The 19,963-nt window shown below is 32.5% G+C and overlaps 1 protein-coding gene across 1 annotated transcript; it reads right to left on the minus strand.

Annotated features, from left to right (window-relative positions):
* Window positions 1-701: 701 nt before the first annotated feature.
* LOC127738585 (probable fumarate hydratase, mitochondrial) lies at window positions 702-13,612 on the minus strand. Its single transcript, XM_052249896.1, has 9 exons — window positions 12,556-13,612; window positions 11,659-11,781; window positions 11,238-11,348; window positions 9,705-9,881; window positions 7,134-7,289; window positions 4,998-5,109; window positions 3,670-3,750; window positions 2,516-2,719; window positions 702-1,546 (listed from the first exon to the last, which is right to left on the minus strand). Exons 1-9 carry the CDS (start codon window positions 13,483-13,485, stop codon window positions 1,122-1,124), a joined length of 2,319 nt encoding a protein of 772 aa, XP_052105856.1. The 5' UTR covers window positions 13,486-13,612; the 3' UTR covers window positions 702-1,121.
* Window positions 13,613-19,963: the final 6,351 nt, after the last annotated feature.

Genomic DNA, 19,963 nt, shown 5'->3' on the forward strand with positions numbered 1-19,963 from the left:
GAACTTATTGATCGTTTGAATACACTTATTCTTAATTGTTATCAATTTTACACTGAAGTAAGATCTTTGAATATTGTTTTTATCAATATTATTGCTTAACAGTTATGAAAACTTATGGTCCTACATCCTGTCGATACTATGTACTTATTTTTGGTACTGCATAAGATTATGCTTTTCTCTGTTGCATGTGTACTTATAGATATTTTAGTCTGGGGAAACATAGCTTTCAGTAACTGCAAGTCCTCTTTGATTGATAATTTATGCTTTTTAGTGGTTCTTTCTGATGAGTAAAGCCATTTCAAACTAATTTTAGTTTGTTCTTATGTTTTGTTTTAACACCTCTGCGATAGGTGAGGGTCAAGAGCTCACAAACATTTTTTATTCCAAAACATTCTTTATCTGCCTTGAATTCCATGGTTATTGTTGGTTGCTTTCTGCCATATTTGTTTTTTAACATAAATTAGGCCATTGGTTTTCTCTATTGATTTGTCTTCCAATTGCATTTTGAAAGTCTCATGGTGACTTTGAGATGAAAAACAACTATAAAGGCTCAGAGGTCTACTTTGGATATTGTTAAATTTCGTAGTGTCTTTATATCATGAATTTTTACACCATATCCCCCCATTTCCATTAAAATATATGGACATTTGTATATCAAATCCAGTTTGTTGCTTAACTGTGGTAAATTAAAATGAAATTGATAGAAGTAATAACATTTATTAGAATTTTTCCTGATGTAAAATATCAAGAATAATCAACAACAACAAAAACATTTTTTCATAAATGCACAACTGTTTTGCTGACAATAACAACAATCTGACATGTAATGTTTGAACTATAAACAACAGATCTTAATATTACTTTGTAGGTATTGTAACTTCCCAATTAGATTGTGAAGAAAAATAAAAATGCATTTTTTACTCTCAACAAATTGTGTAAAATAAATAAAATCTGGTTAGAAAATAGTTTACTTTCTCACTTTATTGTCAGATTATGAAAAAATAAAAATAAAAGCACGTTTGTGTTCCCAACAAATATTATGACAGAAATATCTAACAAAAAAATATGAAAATTCTGACCTGAAATAGAGCGCCTTTGATCTTTGATATGATTATAAACATTTATTTAGGTCCTAGCATATCAGTTGGCTGAACCCATTGATCAAATTGTTCAGGTGTTAACAGCTCTAACTTGAGAGCTGCTGCTTTAAGTGTTGAGCCATCTTGATGAGCAAGTTTAGCAATTTTACAAGCATTATCATACCCTATATGAGGATTAAGAGCGGTCACTAACATTAGAGATTCGTTTAATAATTGATTAATTCTTTCAGTATTTGGTCTAATTCCTACTACACAGTTTTTGGCAAATGATACACAAGAATCCCCAAGCAGACGGACAGACTGCAGTACATTTCTGACCATCATGGGTTTGTAGCAATTGAGCTCAAAGTGTCCTCCCGAACCACCAACTGAAATAGCTGTATTGTTGCCCATCACCTGAGCTGCTACCATGGTTACTGCTTCACACTGGGTAGGATTCACTTTGCCTAAAAAATAATAATTTTTCACGTAATTTCAATTCTAAAATATTAATTAACAGATATACGACAATATCATCAATAAACACAGTTTTGACATCAAACAATCCTTATTGTATGATATGATAGAAAATTCTTTATAAAACAAATCCATACAAAAAATTTCATCTGACTTCATGAGCATACAGTCAAACCTGCCTTAACGGTCACCTTGTTTCAGCAGTCACCTGCCTCTAACAGCGACTTTCAGACCCTCCCAAACGTTTTCTCTATATATAATTTAACTCAAATCAGTGGTCACCTATTTGTTGCACGAAATCTTCATTTCAACTTTTAACAACAGTCATTTTAATGTATTTTAACTACCAAAATAATCATGCTGAAAAATAAATGTGTTCAGTATTGGAACCTGCAGCCAAGATTCTGAAATAGGTGAATTTGTGAAATCCTCGTGTTCCACTCCTCTCCGTTTTCATTGCAAATCGTATAACTAAATTATTTCTCTACGATTATTAATGTATTTTGAATGTTTTCTTCATGTTTACAGTGCCGAAATCCACCATTTTTCATGGATATTTAATTTCATGGTTTTGACAGAGTCTGAATACAAGCAAAAAGAAATTTGTTATTCATTGAACATTCAAATTTCGTGGTTTACCAATACCCAAGTAATCAAGGAAAGTAAGTATTCTACAAATAATAATAATCCATAGTACTTCATTTACACTTTCCATTGCAATCTATCTGCATTAACTATCTCATTGGGAAAGAAATAGGGACAAAACAAAAAATCCTGATACTGTGTTATTGTCAGATGAACTTGGTTTAGAAACACCATTTATTTTGATAATTTTTTTTCTCAGAATAACAGCATTATCATTATGAAAGAACCTCTATCCAAATCAAAATATTTAACTTTAGTGAATCTGTCTGAAACATGACTAGGCCCTCTATTTCAGAGATCTATAATATATTTACCTGGCATAATACTACTTCCTGGTTCGTTTTCTGGAATTGAGATTTCCCCTATACCACACCGTGGCCCTGATGACAGTAGTCTAACATCGTTGGCAATCTTCATCAGACTTACAGCTATCACATTTAATGCCCCATGAGCCTCAACCAGGGCATCATGGGCTGCTAAAGATTCAAACTTATTACTGGAAGTTCTAAATGGTATTTCTGAAATAAACAATGACAACTTCTGCTTTGAAAGGGACCAATGGTTTATAGTGTTCATCTAAAAATTGATCAGACAGATTGAAGCAGAAATTCAGGCATTTTCCTTTAAAGGACTCATATTGATAAGAACCAATTTTGGTCTCATTTTTTGTAAATCCTCAATATACTTTAGCATAGTCACTTAATAAGTCTCAAGAAAAACAAAGTTTTAAAAACAGTCTGATATTTTGCCATTCTGATCTGAAGATAACATACTAATCAGTAATTGTTGGCAAAATCTTAAAGAAACATCAAAGTTACAAATAAATATGTTGTGTTTAACAAAAGTGTAATATCAAACTTCACCACAAAAATATATATTTTGGAACATTGTAAAAAAAAAAATAATTTAGTAGTGGCATGAGCACTACTGTGGAGGGACAATAATGAATAATATTAAGATCAATGAAGAACTAACAAAAAATTCAACATTTTCATTTCATTCCAAACAATTTTTCATTTTTCTGAACTTTTTTTTCTAGATAACTTAAATTTCATTAGATATTGCAATATTATGGAAACCAGTGGCAGATCCAGAAATTTTCATAAGTGGGGGCCCACTGACTGCCTAAGAGGGGGCCCGCTCCAGTCATGCTTCAGTGAATCCCTATATAATCAACCAAATTTTTCCCAAAAAAGGGGGCCGGGCCCCCTGGGCCCCCCCTAAATCCGCCTCTGGAAACACTTCCCTTGATACTCATGCGAAGGAAAAATGTAATACTATTATAAATTCCCAACGTGAAAGAATACATGCTTTCAAACTATTATATTGATGCCTGACCAAAACGTCACATTGTGGTGAAAGAAGGAACTTCTAATTGAAATTAATATCAATTATTAGATAAAATAAAAGGCACATTCCTATACCCCCATTTATCTATTCCTGAAAGTTCCCTCATGTTAATACCTACTTGTGTACTCTGCTATCTTACTGGCCACTTTCTCAGCAAAACCTATTCTTGTGTTAAGGCCTGTACCCACTGCTGTTCCTCCTGTAATCATATAATATAATTATCCAATTTATTTGAAATAAAATTATCATAAAATTATGAAGTCTTAAATTAATATCATGCCATAAAAAATAAGATTCATATATTAGCTGCTAATATGGAAGGTCCTTTCTGGATGAGAAGCATGTTCAAAAGTAGATCAGTTCTAAAATTTATATGAATTAACTGAAGTTTGAACGAGAACATTTTGAAAATAATTCTTTGTTAAAACAAAAAAGGACAAATTGGGATGTAATTGCACAATTTTGACCCCAATCCTAATGAAGAGTCCATTAAAGGTACCTTTTGGAATCCTATCCAAAAAGGTTAACAATGGTTTCTATCAAAGGTTTATACAGGAACCTACCCTAAAATTATGCTGATAAAGGTTTTACAGCCCAAAAATAAAGAATAATTTTATTGTAAATCAAATTATTCAGTAATCAAATGTGAATTACTGTTTAGTTTTCTGTATTTCTTTTACTTAAAATTAATTTCATCTCCAAAATGTATACCTGATGTGTATCAACAAAGTAAGTAAAAATTTGAAAAAGGACTTCCAAACAAAAGTGTCACTCAATGTGACATTAACTTTAAGTCAATCATTTAGTGTCATTTAAATATTTTTTTAATTATTACTGACATCAAATTATTAATTTCATTGCAGGTAAAGTGAGCTTTTTTTTAAAGTATATTGAATGCACAAAGATGCATAATCAACTTTGTTCATGTTAAATGTATAAATAATCTATGATTTTTTTTTTTTTTTAATTTGAATCATTGATCTTATAATGAGTCAAATAAAAGCATGGTTACCTTCATTGGATTAAATATTAAACTTTAAAACAGTAATGTATGCTCAAATTGTGAAAAATTGTCCAACTGTACTAAAAAAAAAATAAAAACACAAAAAAAGACACTTCATATACTTATGCTTAATATTTGTCAAAACTACTAATTTAGAATACAATGAATATAACTTATAATCATTGGGTTTATAATACAGATATATCATGTGCTGTCTGCAATTGTTTCAGAACTACCATCCACTAACTGCTAAAGAGACAATTTTTCAACAAAAAAAACACAAGAGCAGACATACACCATGAAAAATAGTATTATTTGCTTAATTTATAACATTAGCATCAAAGGGTTTATAAAACAAGTATTCTCACCTTTTAAAACATTTTTCATCCATAAAAGAAATAAAGCTGTAAAATGTGCTGACTTCACTAAGGTAGACAACTCACCTGCAGCCAGTTCATACAGTCTTGGTAGTGTATTACTGACTCTCTGTATACCGTAATCTATCTGTACAACGTAAGCACTAAACTCCTGTCCTAAAGTCAGTGGTGTAGCATCCTATAAATAATCACAATATAAATTAATTCTGCAAATGTTTATTTTGAGAGTTGCAAAAAATGTACATCACTGTCACATTTAACCAGTGTCCATTTAGACAAACACATCTTCTAAAATTAAGTAATATTTAGATTTGAGTGTGAAGTATCTACAGTAGATGAAATTAAAAATAAATGGAGAATGTGTCCCCATGGACACAGATGATGCCCCCACTTGCATACAATATTATAAAGGAACATAACTCAAGAACGATACAAGTGACGCTACCCAAATTTGTACTTGATCTGAGTTTAAAGGTAATATGTATTGTGTATAGGTTTCATAATGTTTGGTTGGGGCAAACTTAAGTTACAGAACGGAAACTAAAAATTTAGCAATTTTTGATTTCTAAAGGGGCATAACTCGATAATGATTAAAGTGACGCTACCAAATTTCAACTTGATCTGTGTTTTGTGGTAAAAAGCATTGTGTATAGGTTTCATAACATTTGGTTGAGGTTACTTTAGTTAGAGAATGGAAACTAAAAATTTTGCATTTTTTCCATTTATAAAGGGGCATAACTCAAGAATGGTTAAAGTGACCCCACCAAAATTCAAACTTGATCTTTATTTTGTGGTAATAAGTATTGTGTATATGTTTCATAAAATTTGGTTGAGGCAAACTTAAGTTAGAGAACGGAAACTAAAAATTTTGCAATTTTTCCATTTATGAAGGAACATAACTCTAGAACGGTAAGAGTGACGCTACCAAGATTCAATCTTGGTCTGTATTTTGTGGTAATAAGCATTGTGTATAAGTTTCATAACATTTGGTTGAGGCAAACTTAAGTTAGAGAACGGAAACTAAAAATTTTGCAATTTTTCCATTTATAAAGGGGCATAAATTTAGAACGGTTAAAGTGACGACACCAGAATTCAAACTTGATCTGTATTTGGTGTTAATAAGCGTTGTGTATAGGTTTCATAACATTTGGTTGAGGCAAACTTAAGTTAGAGAACGGAAACTAAACATTTTGCAATTTTTCCGATTATAAAGGGGCATAACTCTAGAACAGTTTAAGTGACGCCACCAAAATTAAAACTTGATCTGTGTTTTGTGGTAATTAGCATTGTGTATAAGTTTCATAACATTTGGTTGAGTCAAACTTAAGTTAGAGAACGGAAACTAAAAATTTTGTAAATTTTCCATTTATAAAGGGGCATAACTCTAGAACGGTTAAAGTGACACCACAAAAATTCAAACTCGATCTGTGTTTTGTGGTAATAAGCATTGTGTATAAGTTTCATAACATTTGGTTGAGGCAAACTCAAGTTAGAGAACGAAAAGCAATGTTGGGAAGTACGTACGTACAGACGGACAAGTGTTAAACTTAATGCCCCCTCCGCTACGGCCATTATTTGTCAAAGCTAAAATAATGACCAGTAGGAAGTATGTCTCAGGGAAAGGTGGGTAGGGTGATTTATGTATCTTTTTATAATGTCCAAATTAGCATAAATGCAATGAAAACAGGCTAATGGTTTTAATGCCCTGAAACATGTAGCATATGTGATGATAAAAAGAATTTTATTTTTATAACAAATATCCCTTTTGAGTTGAATATTAAGTTTGTTGAGCCCTGAACTCTTGTTTCCTAGGACTAAATGTGGTTGAAATCCATCAGTATTTGTCATATTTCACCAAAATCTCTATGTTTTGGCCTCAAAAAAAATTATTCTAATTGACTTACTCACATGTTTATGCATCAACTTTAAATAATGTACTTAAGCATTAGGAGATAAATAGGGCCCTTACCACACATACTATTTTTGACAATGACACATAAAAGATTGAAAAAAATGATGAAAATGGACATCAATAACCAAAAGAATCAACCATTTTTTAATTTTGCTACTTAATCATTTCTAAAACTTGATCAAATATGATAACAGAATGAACAATATTGATAATCTCTAGACAAATTACCTGTCATTAATTAAACAAACTGCCATTGGGCAAGATGCATGGGCAAAGTCTTGTAATCTTACCTGACAATGTGTTCTTCCTATCTTGACAATGTCTTTGAACTCCTCGCTTTTAGCTAACATAGTATTCTTAAGAACTTGAAGACTGGGTAACAACCTTGTATGAACTTCTAAACAAACAGCTATATGCATTGCTGTTGGAAAGGCATCATTTGAACTCTGAAATAAAGGAAAATCCCAGATGTGTTTTAACCGTGTAGTTGTACATACATATTGATGTTTACAGTCTTTATTTATACCTCATTTTAACCTTTATTTATTTATATGTCCTTTATCCTTTTCTGCTCTATTTTTTCAACACTTGTCCATCTGAGTTTCAAATTAATTCATTTTCATTAGCGTTTGAATGTATTTCCACACATGTGTGGTCTTTGCTCTAAATTTCACAAATTTAAAAAGATTTTTTTCAGGTCAAAAATAAAATTAGAATTCATTGTTGCCTACTAAACTAAAAGGCAGCTACCCGAAGAAAATTTCTGACACAACTCATTTCAAAAAGGTTTTATATATGCTCTTACATTGTTTTCTTGTCTAAAACATGCAGCCAAATTGTTGGTCAAAATAAAAAAATCCCTACCTACCTACCCAACTCTACAAAGCATGGGTAGGCAACATCAAACAAAGAATTTGTTGAAGGTGGTCTCATTATTTCATTGATTTTTAAACGAAAATACAATTGACTCATAGTAAGTGCGGTTACATTTTTAGATATATGCTAATATTTACATGAAATCTAAGGCAAAATGTTTTTAAATTTATGAAAAATTTCTTTTTATTAAAATTTAAGATAGAAACTGGTTCAAATAATAATACAATATTTATTCTTGTTAATTTTATATCTCCTTATGACAGAAATCCTTTTACAATACAACATCTTTCATTCTAGAAATAAGAAAGTTTTTTAAATTGAACATTTTTGTTCTCTTTTGAATGATATTTTATTCTTATTGATCATTGATTTTATAAAAGATTTAATAACTTTAAATTTAGATGAATATTTTGTAATGTATCATGTTTTATTTATTTTTAAAAAATATTAAAGTATACATGTCAAACTGTTTATTGATTTACTTCTTTTTTACCAATAATTTTCAATGTCTACATAACACAGTACCACAGCATTAAAACAAAACAGGAGACATAAAAACTACAGTTACTAGAAATATAGCTAAGCAACATGAAGACGTGTCGCCTGCGACACAACTGATTGTATGAATCATTTCACCAAGCAGTCCACACGCGTTACCCTGGTGCTATCCAAAAATCCTGGGGAGAACACTGTATGCCCTTTAAAGAATTTGCCATTAATAGTCTTTGTTAAATTCATTCATCAATAAATTGCTTCGCCGAGCGCAGCTGGATACGGCCGCAGAGGTCCAACCCTGAACGGTTGGGGCAAAAATGGACACAATATTCACGCTTGATACAGGTCTGAATTTGGATTGTAATTAAATATTTGACACATAATAGGTTTCTGTCAAAGAACTTATTAGAATTGGTTATATGATTTAAATTTATATTCAATTTTTGCTTTTGTGCAATACACAATGCTGTTGTGAATTGACCCCCCCCCCAAAAAAAAAGGAATTTAACACCCCCCCCCCTTTTTTTTGCAACCATAATTACCCATTTAAATACATCATAAAAGTCTTAAAATAGAAAATGACATACATAATCATGGCTAAAATTAATATTCCTTAATCAGAATTTTTAAATAGTAACTTCTAATAGTAAATTGACAGCTAATCACCTCAAGACAATACAACATTTCTTTATACATAATTTAAAAGCAGTGTAAGGGTGGTAATCCAAACATAACATTGTACTATTTTTTAATTGTCCATTAACCAGGAAACCCTTGTTTTTCCCCCTTTTTTGCCCCAAATTCCTAAACGGTTTGAGCCATAACCCCCCAAAGCCAATCCTAACCATCCCTTTGTGGTATGGAAACTTGTGGTATAATTTCAGAGAGATCCATACACCTTTCCACAAGTAATTGTCTGGAAACTAGAAAAATGCTTATTTAGGCCCCTTTTTGGCCCCTACTTCCTTAACTGTTAAGACTATAACCCCCAAAATCTATCCCAACCTTCCTTTTGTGGTTATAAACCTTGTGTTTAAATTTCATGGATTTCTATTTACATTTACTAAAGTTATTGTCCGGAAACCAAATGTCTTCGGATGACGACTGTGATACCATATTCGACCAAAAATTTGTTAGAAACTTAGAATGGACTTCGGCAATTTTGAGGTTTGATCTACACTTGTTTTAATGTTGAAGATCGTGTCTTTTCTAATTGTGGGATAGCTGTCTCATTAGTATATTAAAATTGAGTAATAGTATATATCCCACAAGTCCTGTTATCCATACAAAGATTACCATATTTTACTGAGGCAGCTAAGACTCATTAAGAGTGTACCATGAGACAAAACATTAACACAAACAATTAAATCTGATTGACTAACTGATGTTTAGCTTCACCTCAGCACATGATGGTTAAGGTTACACTCTAATGTTAATTACACAAAACAAGATGTTCCCAGAAATAAGATATTTTTCATATCACAACTTACTTGGCTCATGTTTACATGATCATTAGGATGAACTGGTTTCTTGGATCCCATCTGACCACCTGCTATCTCTATAGCTCTATTACTTATTACTTCATTCACATTCATATTGGACTGGGTACCAGATCCAGTCTGCCACACAACCAAAGGAAAGTGTTCATCTAGTTTACCTTCTATCACCTACAAATAGATAAAAGAACAGAGTTCCAATGTCCACGGCGTTGCACATATTTTATATTTCCAAGGTGCATAACTCTTTTAAAAAAAGTCGAGCATACACCATTATAGAAGTTGTCCAAGATATTGCTGATATTAACCTATAGTATAAGTTTAATAAAAATCAGGCAAGAATTGAACCTGTGAGAGCGCTAACGAGGCCATTTTCCATAGATTTAATATTTCCAAGGGGCATAACTCTTTTAAAAAAAGTCGAACGGCCACCATTATAGAACTTGTCTGAGATATTGCTGATATTAACCTATAGTATAAGTTTTATAAAAGCTGGCAAGAATTGTACCCGTGAGAGTGCTAACGAGGCCATTTTCCATAAATTTAATATTTCCAAGGGGCATAACTCTTTCAATAAACTGCTTCGCTGAGCGCAGCTAGATACGCCCGCAGAGGTCCAAACCTGAACAGTTGGGGCAAAAATGGACACAATATTCAAGCTTGATTCAGGTCTGAATTTGGATTGTAATTAAATATTTGACATATTATAGGCTTCTGAATAAATGTAGTCAAAGAACTTGAAATTGGTTATATGAATTGAATTTATATTCAATTTAAGATTTCTTGCTGTTGTGCAATACTTAGTAAATCTGTTGTCAGACTATAAACAAATAAAGTTCAATTAATTCTCAATGTCATATTAGAAATTTATGAAAATAAAAAGGGAGCTTACATCAATAGATATAAACAATTCACCAAATAATTGAGAATTGATGACAGCATTTTTGAGTTATTGTCCGAAAACTGGAAAATCACCCCTTTTTTTAATGAATAAAACCCCATAACTCAGAAAGGTAAAATCTAAAATTTATAAAAATCGAAAGGGAGCTCATGTCAATAGATATAAACAATTCACCACAATTTCTTGCAAGTTGGTGAAAGCATTCTTGACTTATTGTCCGAAAACTGGAAAATCCCCCTTTTTTTAATGAATAAAACACCATAACTCGGAAACGTCAAATCTAAATTTTATAAAAAACGAAAGGGAGCTCACGTCAATAGATATTAACAATTCAACAAAGTTTTATGCAAATTGGTTAAAGCATTTTTGAGTTAATGTCTGACATGTTGACGACGGACAGACGGACGGACAGAGAGACAACGGTATACCATAATACGTCCCCTAAACGGGCGTATAAAAATAGTCGTTCAGCCACCATTATAAAACTTGTCCGAGATATTGCTAATATTAACCTATAGTATAAGTTTTATAAAAATCTGGAAAGAATTGAGGTGTGCTTAAAGATGTTGCAATATTTTCAATTTTGGTTTTTGTGTCTTGTCACCTTACACAATGCAAAAACTTACTTCATCAGCTGCCTGTATAACAAGATTAGCTATGGAAGGATCTAAACCATACTCCTGGTTTACTTCGGCGGAGCATCTTTTTAATATTCCTAGAGCTCTTATTACAGGAATCTGCAAGTATGTGTGTTGAAATTAATAAATGAAATACATACATTGTGTATGTAGGTTTAAAATTTAATTTCCATTCAGCACTTTTCAATGATACTATATATATGTGTAATAAAATTCTTTATTGTCTTCTTTTTGTCTACATGTATGTGCGTTGTTTTCTTATGTCTAAAAATTTATACTGCACATGTACATTGTATATGAAGTTAATTTATAACACCTCTCTATAATAAGGCAAACATTATAAAAAAATGTCCTATTAGTAACCCGATAATCTTTCTAATACATGCATTATAATAAATACTAGGCTTACTGGCATTCTTTCTGAAGGTCCACCAATGTCAAAATTGAGCACAGATCTGGCAGTGTTAGCACCATAGTATTTACTTGATGGAACTTCTATCTGACCAAAACTATCAGTCTCTATACGATATGCCTACAACAACAAAAGTTTTATCTAATAAATTGTATATCATATGTACCTCTGTGTTTTATAACTGTATTGAGCAATCATTAGTGGTCCAGTAAAGCCTGAACTGGATTGGGTGAAATATTTCCCAATTATGACTAAAATGAAATAAAAATATCCTGACCTATTTACTGTCCCTACAATATATAGGAAGGAAACCCTAAACACACATATTTTTTCTTGACCTAAATATTTGGTAGTTGCACTTTGGAACAACATATAGGATTTTTTGGGGTTTATATGAATATAATTTTTGTATAAATAGAAAGAAAAGTCTAACAAAAGACTTCAAACTGTGGTACTGGCATTCTTTGCTGCTTACACAGGAAAAACAAAGACAGGTTGACTCAAAACTGAATAAAGTATCTGGTGGGCTGTCATCTCTCACAGTAGATGATAACCTTGTAGGCTATCACATATTTTTTTTTTAAAAAGCTCAATAACATCAATACAAAATTTTGTAATGAATGCTAATTATAAGTATACATTTTTTGTACATGTACATGTATTCATCCTAAACATTTTCTTAGTCAGGGGAGACTTAGACTGAAATATTTGATAGACAGACAAAGATAACTAATGTACAATTTCATGATCAGTTTGTGAATTGATGACCTTGAAAACAGTACTGTTAACTATACATGTACAAAGGTATTATATTTCTTTAATCCTCATGGTTTTTTTTCTGTGCTTGTCCCCACTGGTAGACCTATTGGAGTATTCCCATAATTATAAACATACAAATGCAACTGTATGAGGTGAGAAACCATTCATGTGAATATGTTGATGATGTGCTTGATGTTGTGGTTGTTGTTCTGTTGATTCATTTACATGAACTGGTGGTTGCTCTGTTTCTGGACTTGCTTCATTACCCTGCTGTGTTGACGAAGGACTTTCCTCTGCATTTCCATGTCTTTTAATTATATTTGCAAAGCTGGGAAATGAAGGCAGTCTTTCTGAACCATGTGGACTATTATTCCCAGAATAACAGGATCCAATTTTGTGTCTTTTTCGAAAACTTTCAAGCCACCCATTTGATGCTTTAAACTCAGTTCTACCCAACTGTTGAGCAACTTCCCTAGCCTTTCTTTGTAGCATTGAACCTGTCACATTTATTTCCATTTCTTTCATTTTCAAATAGTATTGCAGTGTCAATATGTTGATTTCTTCATTTTCTGTCCTTATAAAGCGTCTTTTTCTATTTGATGGTGTTGAATATTCAAATGTCTCTAATATTTCATCTTTTCGTTTCATGATATTGTGGACCTGACTTTTACACACATTGAATTCATCAGCTAGCTGTCTCTGGCTTTTCCCATTGCTTGATTGTATCATATCAACCTTTTGTTTCAATGACAACTCTTTTCTTTTCTTGTCTGCAGCATCCATGGCTAGAGTTGCAGCTGCATATGTTGGGGGAGTTGACAAGATTTGCAAAATTGATGAGTTTGCACCTCGAATATCTTCTGATGTTTTTTCATGTTCTTGTGGAACCGATGTTCCATTTAATGAAGTATCGTTAGTTTGTGGTTCTGAAGTATATGATGGCGATGGTGACGACGTAGAAGTAGGTGTCGACACTGATGCTGTTGCTGCCGCTGCAGCAGCGCTCAGACTTCTTAGATACATTTCGTTCTGACGGTATAATTTTTCCATTAACCATTGTTCCATGTTAACATTGTATGGGTTGAACTGATTTTCTGTTTGGAAAGCATAATTTGAAGCACTGTCTGTTGTTTCATTGTCAACAGCTTCTGTTTTAATGACAGGTTTCTGATTTTCGTCTTCATTCGTCTCGGCCATTGTAAACAAATTAGATATCCGGTTCCGGTATCAGGTGTCAGTTGGATAGTCACTGCAAAGACAGTTCGTCGGCAAATTTCTTCGACCGACTTGAGATTTAATCGATAATATTTACTGCATTGATAAATTTCGGAAAATCTGAATAAATAACCTTATTTAAAATCTTTTTTCATAAATGAAAAAAAGGAAATAATCCCGTTCACTAAAATTCTTCTGGGTTTGAATTTAGACGCGAACGCGGACGTGTATGAGAGCACCCTCTTTAATGTTTGAAGCATATTTATCAATGATTAAACTCTTTATCTGTTGCTGTTTACAATGTAATTTTCAAAGTTTCGATGAAACTGATATTACTTTACAAATCTCAGGATCAATTAAAAAAAATAAGGAAATTATCCTGATTACTTATTCCGTTTGTGTTTTTAACACAGGCGCTTGGGTATATGATACAGATATTTTTTTCGGATTTTTTCTTTGTTGATTAAAATATTCAATTTTCTATATTCATACTACATATCTATCACTACTGCGCATGTCTCACCTAGTTTCGAGTAATTTTACCAACTCTGAGACAACCCCCATTTTACTATCCACACTTCTTCGTGAATTATGATTCAACGTTATCTTTGTCATTGCCCACTGATGGACCTTAATTGGAAGAAACACATATTGTATTGCATTGATAACCTGTTTAGCTGCGAATTCACCTTGAAGTATGTTGCCCGTTACTGGCACGGAACAATAAACTATGTTTAAGCTGTGTATAATAGTGATATAAATTATGTCTTTTCCAGTCATGTTGAAATCATAGACTCTGTAACAGGTTAAAAATTCTAATCATTGCACTTTTTTCCTATTCCAAGAATTTTTTAACAAATTATATTACCGTAAGCACCAATATATATGTACGTTGTATTATAAATGAACTGTATTATCTGTATACTATCCACATCTGTATATCCATGCAGTCCCCAAGTCCAGCGGTTGAAAGAGGGGGGGATTTCATTTTCCTGCACCTTTCAGTGGCGGATCCAGAGGGGGGCGTAGAGGGCGTACGCCCCCCCTTTTGCTTGCACTTTTTTTTTTGTAAAATGATTAATCAGACTAGACTTCGCGAACTTTGCCATATCCCGTGTATTTAATTTTTATGCGACAATTCTTTACTTATAAATATATTTTTCGCTCGTATTTACTGTAATATATTATTGATTATGTCAAAGTCATGCGATTCGCTACGGTGGAGTTGACCAGTACGTCGAAAAAAAACGTCACTCAGTCATTGTGAAATTCAAATTACAGTAACACATTGCTTAGGCTGAGGATGACAAGCATGACGCCTTCAAAGCGACAAAGTATTGAGCAAGAACGTATTGACTTCTATTTCACAATTCCACCCAACAGAAAGTAATACTCTATTACACTCTCATGAAAAAAAAAGTTCCACAGCAATATTATTTACCTACGAAAACATGTTTAACCCCACACGCCACAGCCCATTAATAACATTGCTGAATAGTGATCCCCAGTCAGTAAGCTCTAGATATAGATTTAAAGTCTATGGTACAGACCATTTGATTTGATTCTGACCCTGATTTTTGCCTTAAACAAAAATTCTGGCCGTATCTGGATTGAAAACAATAATCTTGTCCACTTTTTTTGCTATTAGAAAAAAATATTTTCAACAAAATTATTTAGCATTAAATGAACATGATGAATAAAAAACGGGCGTAATTTTTTTTGGGGGGTTGCATGTGAATCCCATATCTGACCGGAATGTCTGTTTCGCCGAACTGATATACTGAATACTTTCTTCAAGGCCAGACTGCAACCTGCCTGCTGGGTGTGGCCTATATGTCTCCATGTGTCGACCGTCATTCACAACTTCATTGTCATTTCCGACTCATTCGTAGCCTTTGGTTGATTTGGAACCCCTCACTTTCCTTATTGGTTGAAACATTTCAAATGCATTTTTCGACTGATTTTTATTATTCAGACTGATTTATCTTGAAAATGAGTGAATGGACCCCTCTTTTTAAACATGACATTTGGCTTGATTACGTATGAAGATTACTTGCGCCAATTTTTATAAACAAATCACCGATGAATTGTTTTTAAATAAGATAAATATACAACAAAAAATGACGTTTTTGACTAAAACCATGAATGATAAAAATGAAGGATTTCCAAAGAAGTATTAAACAAATTCAAAACACACTTATGTAGAGAAGATATCACAGATGTATTTACAAAAGTCTGCTTGCCTTTATCTTTTAAAACAAAAAAAGTTAGGTATGTCTTTCCAAAGGATAGAAATGTCCAAGAAACCGAAATTTCCAGTAATTGTCTAAATTTTCGACCCCATTTATCTCTGAAAGTAGCACATGAAGGTATATTTTTTATTATATATTTGAATTGACCAGATAAAAAATAGCTTGTATGCAAACTTTCGTCAAAAAATCACCATGGGATCAAAACTGTATCGTATGCCCTTAAGCGCAAAGTGCCAATCTGATTAAAATTCTGATCCATATTAACTCACGTGCTCGTATAGGTATATGAGTATAACAAAATCACAGAACTATATTTGAATTAGATTGCGCAGAGAGCACAAATTTGGCTCTTATTTGATGTTGACCATACTTGCGTATATACTTTCTAGTCAAACAAAAAAGCGTAAAGCATGTTAAGTAAACGTTATTTTCGCGTTAATTTTGTGTATGTACTGACGTTATTAAAGAAGTAAAGGTGTATTTTGCCATCCATTTTGGGGCGTGAATATAAAAATAAAGAAACGTGATATGATTGCCAATGAGATTGATATCAGACAGAGTCGAAATGACTTTGATGTTAGCACAAAAGTCAAACAATTCAACGAGAAAACTTATCACCAGGTTTTTAACCAAACAATGAACGAAACAAATATGTCAGACGACCAACGAAAATCACTGATTGCAGGCTCAGCCCCGACATGGAACAGGGTACATTTATTTGTATAAGGAAGAAAAACATTATGTGATTTCATCTTTTTAATTTTGATTGTCTTTACCATTAGTTTTTTTTTTTAATGATTCAAAATTTTTTGAATCGTTGCATTATAAGATGAGATAATTCAGGTAGTTGATTTCATAAATGAATGCAGAGTGAAAAAAAAATGTAAATGAATGCACAGTAAAAAAATGTAAGTACAGTCAGCCATTTGAAAAAAATATAAGATCATTTTATACAAGAGCTATCTTCTCACAATTTATTTCATAATTCTGTCATTTAGTTTTCTTTCTATTTAGATAACAATGCTTTCCCCCTGTATAATCCTTACAAAATGAAAACATTCATATTTAATACAACAGCACCCATAATAATTATTTTTCACAACCAAAATGAAGGTCCTGTAATTTTCAGTAACAGACCATCATTACTGATCTAATTTTCTTAAAGTGACCGAGGACATTCATTAATCACGAATATAACTTTTCCTGTAACAGTATACTGATAAAGTAAATTGAATGAAGTAATTGGTAAATTTCACACATTTAAATCATATACTAAAAGAACGAATTTGTCAGATTTTCAGGGGAAAAAGAAGTTGAGATTGTGCAGGTTTTTCTCGCATAATAGCATATAAACATTAAAGATAAACACTTTCTTCGAGTTTATTTGCAAATGCAATTTGTATGCACTTTTGCAAATTAAATTCTCCCAAGTTTAACAATATTGTGTGCTTTGTGTCGATCTGATGAGTCAAGCCTTGTTCAACTAAAGTTCAATGTTTGTTCTTGTGTTGTGCTGTTACACCACTGTCCCAGGCAGTTAGGGGAGGGTTGGGCATCCACAAATCCCGCCAACTTTCGTATGTCCCTGTCCAAAGTTAGGAGCCTGTAATTCAATGGTTGTTATTTGATGCTGTATGTATCATATTTGTTTTGTCGTTTATTGTTTTGTACATTAATCAATGTACATTATGAATGAATAAAATGCTCCGCAGGGCACAGCTTGATCGCAGAGGTCGAACCATGAACAGTTGGGGCAAGTATCAACACAATATTCCAGCTTGATACGGCTCTGAATTTGGATTGTGATTAGTATTTGACACAGCATAGGTTTCTGACAAAGAATGAATGTGGTCTAAGAACTTAAACATTTGAAATTTGACATTTACCTATTATATTCCAATATCCAAAATCTAAATCCATGGTTAGATTCAGCATATCAAAGAACCCCAAAAATTAAATTTTTGATGAAATCAATTAAAGTTTAATTTTGGACCCTTTGGACTTCAATGCGGACCAATTCGATAACTGGAACCAAAATACAAAATCAAATAAATGGTTAGATTCAACATATCATAGAAACCCCATATATTCAATTTTGGTTGAAATCAAACAAAAAAAAGTTTAATTTTGGACACCGATTTGGACCAACTTGAAAACTGGGCTAAAAAAATATAAATACATGTTTAGATTCATAAGATCAAAACCCCAAGAATTCAATTTTTGTTAAATTTAAACTAAGTGTAAATTTGGGCCCTTTGGACCTTAATGTGGACCAATTGAACAACCGGGCCCAAAATCAAAAATATAGATACACGGTTAGATTCAACATACCAAAGAACCCCAAGACATTAATTTTTATTGAAACCTAACGAAGTATAATTTTGGACCCTTTGGACCTTAGTGTGGACCAATTTGAAAACGGAGCCCTCACTTAAAAATCTAAATACACGGTAAGATTCAGCATATCAAAGAACCCCAAGATTTCAATTTTTATTGAAATCAAACGAAGTATAATTTTTGACCATTTTGACATTAATGTGGAACACAGTGAAAACGGGCCCACAATTAAAAATCTAAATAAACGATGAGATTCAGCATTTAAAAGAAACCCTAATACATGTAATTCAATTTTGAGGAAATCAAACAATGTTTAATTTTGAACTCTTAGGACCTCAATGTGGACCAATTTAAAATCAGGGCCCAAAATCCAAAATCTAAATACACGGCTAGATTCGGCATTTTAAAGAACCCCAATAATTCAATTTTTGAGGAGATTAAACAAAGTTTAATTTTGAACCCTTTGGACCTTGATGTCGACCAATTTAAAAACCGGACCTAAAATCATTAATATAAATACACGGTTAGATTCAGCATATCAAAGAACCCAAAGACTTCAATTTTTATTGAAATCAAACGAAGTATAATTTTTGACCATTTTGACATTAATGTAGACCAAAGTGAAAACGGGGCCCATAATTGAAAAAACTAAATACACGATTAGATTCAGCATTTAAAAGAACCCTAATAACTCAATTTTTTAGGAAATCAAACAAAATTTAATTTTGAACCCTTAGGACCTCAATGTGGACCAATTTAAAAACAGGGCCCAAAATCCAAAATCTAAATCACGGTTAGATTCCGCATTTTAAATTGAAATTGGTCAAGAAATAAGTAATTTATACACAAGTAATAGAAAAGTATTGTTTTTTTTATCCCTTTGTGGCCCCTAATTCCAAACCTTTTTGGGCCATAACCCCCAACATCAATCCCAACCTTCCTTTTGAGGTATGGAACCTTGTGGTATGATTTAAAGTTATTGTCCGGCAACCAAAAAAATAAATGCTTGTTGTGGTTCCTTTTTGGCCCCTTATTCCTAAATGGTTAAGACAATAATCCCCAAAACCAACCCAACCTTCCTTTTGTGGTATGGAACCTTGTAGTACAATTTCATAGAGATCCATACACTTATACACAAGTTATTGTCTGGAAATCAAATGTCTTCGGACGACGACGACATCGCCATACCACACTATGCGGTCGCATTTTTTTGCGGTCGTACAACAATACGGAATTATGTCCCTTAATTTTTTTTATCCACAAACTTGCATTCAAAAGACTTCAAAGAATATGTGACCATACATACTGAGTAGAAGAGTTAAAGCAAACGTAGTGACTGTATGGGGACGTCGACTTTTGATTCAGGGAAATATATTATTGATCGATGACCTCAGTGAAATATAGGATCGACACAAACAACTCTCAAAAAAGAAAGTTTTACACTTTTATTTAACTGTGATCGGTTTTTTTTTGTTTGTCGCTTCGAAGCCGCCACCACGTTTCATACATAGAAATGCATTGGGTGGATGTGGGCATCATAATTGTTTAAGGATTGAACAATATTTGCAATTTCTCACAGTTCCCAAATTATGGCTCATATCGTACCTCTCCTTTCAAACAACAAAGATATTTATTTTAATCCACATATACGTAAAAAGGCAGTATTTCATTTTTTTATGAAATTTTGCATACATGCATTAATTGTCTAACTGCTTCTAAATATCGAAAAAAAAAATGAT

This window comes from Mytilus californianus, unplaced genomic scaffold, assembly GCF_021869535.1.
Source record: "Mytilus californianus isolate M0D057914Y unplaced genomic scaffold, xbMytCali1.0.p SCAF_4, whole genome shotgun sequence".
Taxonomy (NCBI): Eukaryota; Metazoa; Mollusca; class Bivalvia; order Mytilida; family Mytilidae; genus Mytilus; species Mytilus californianus.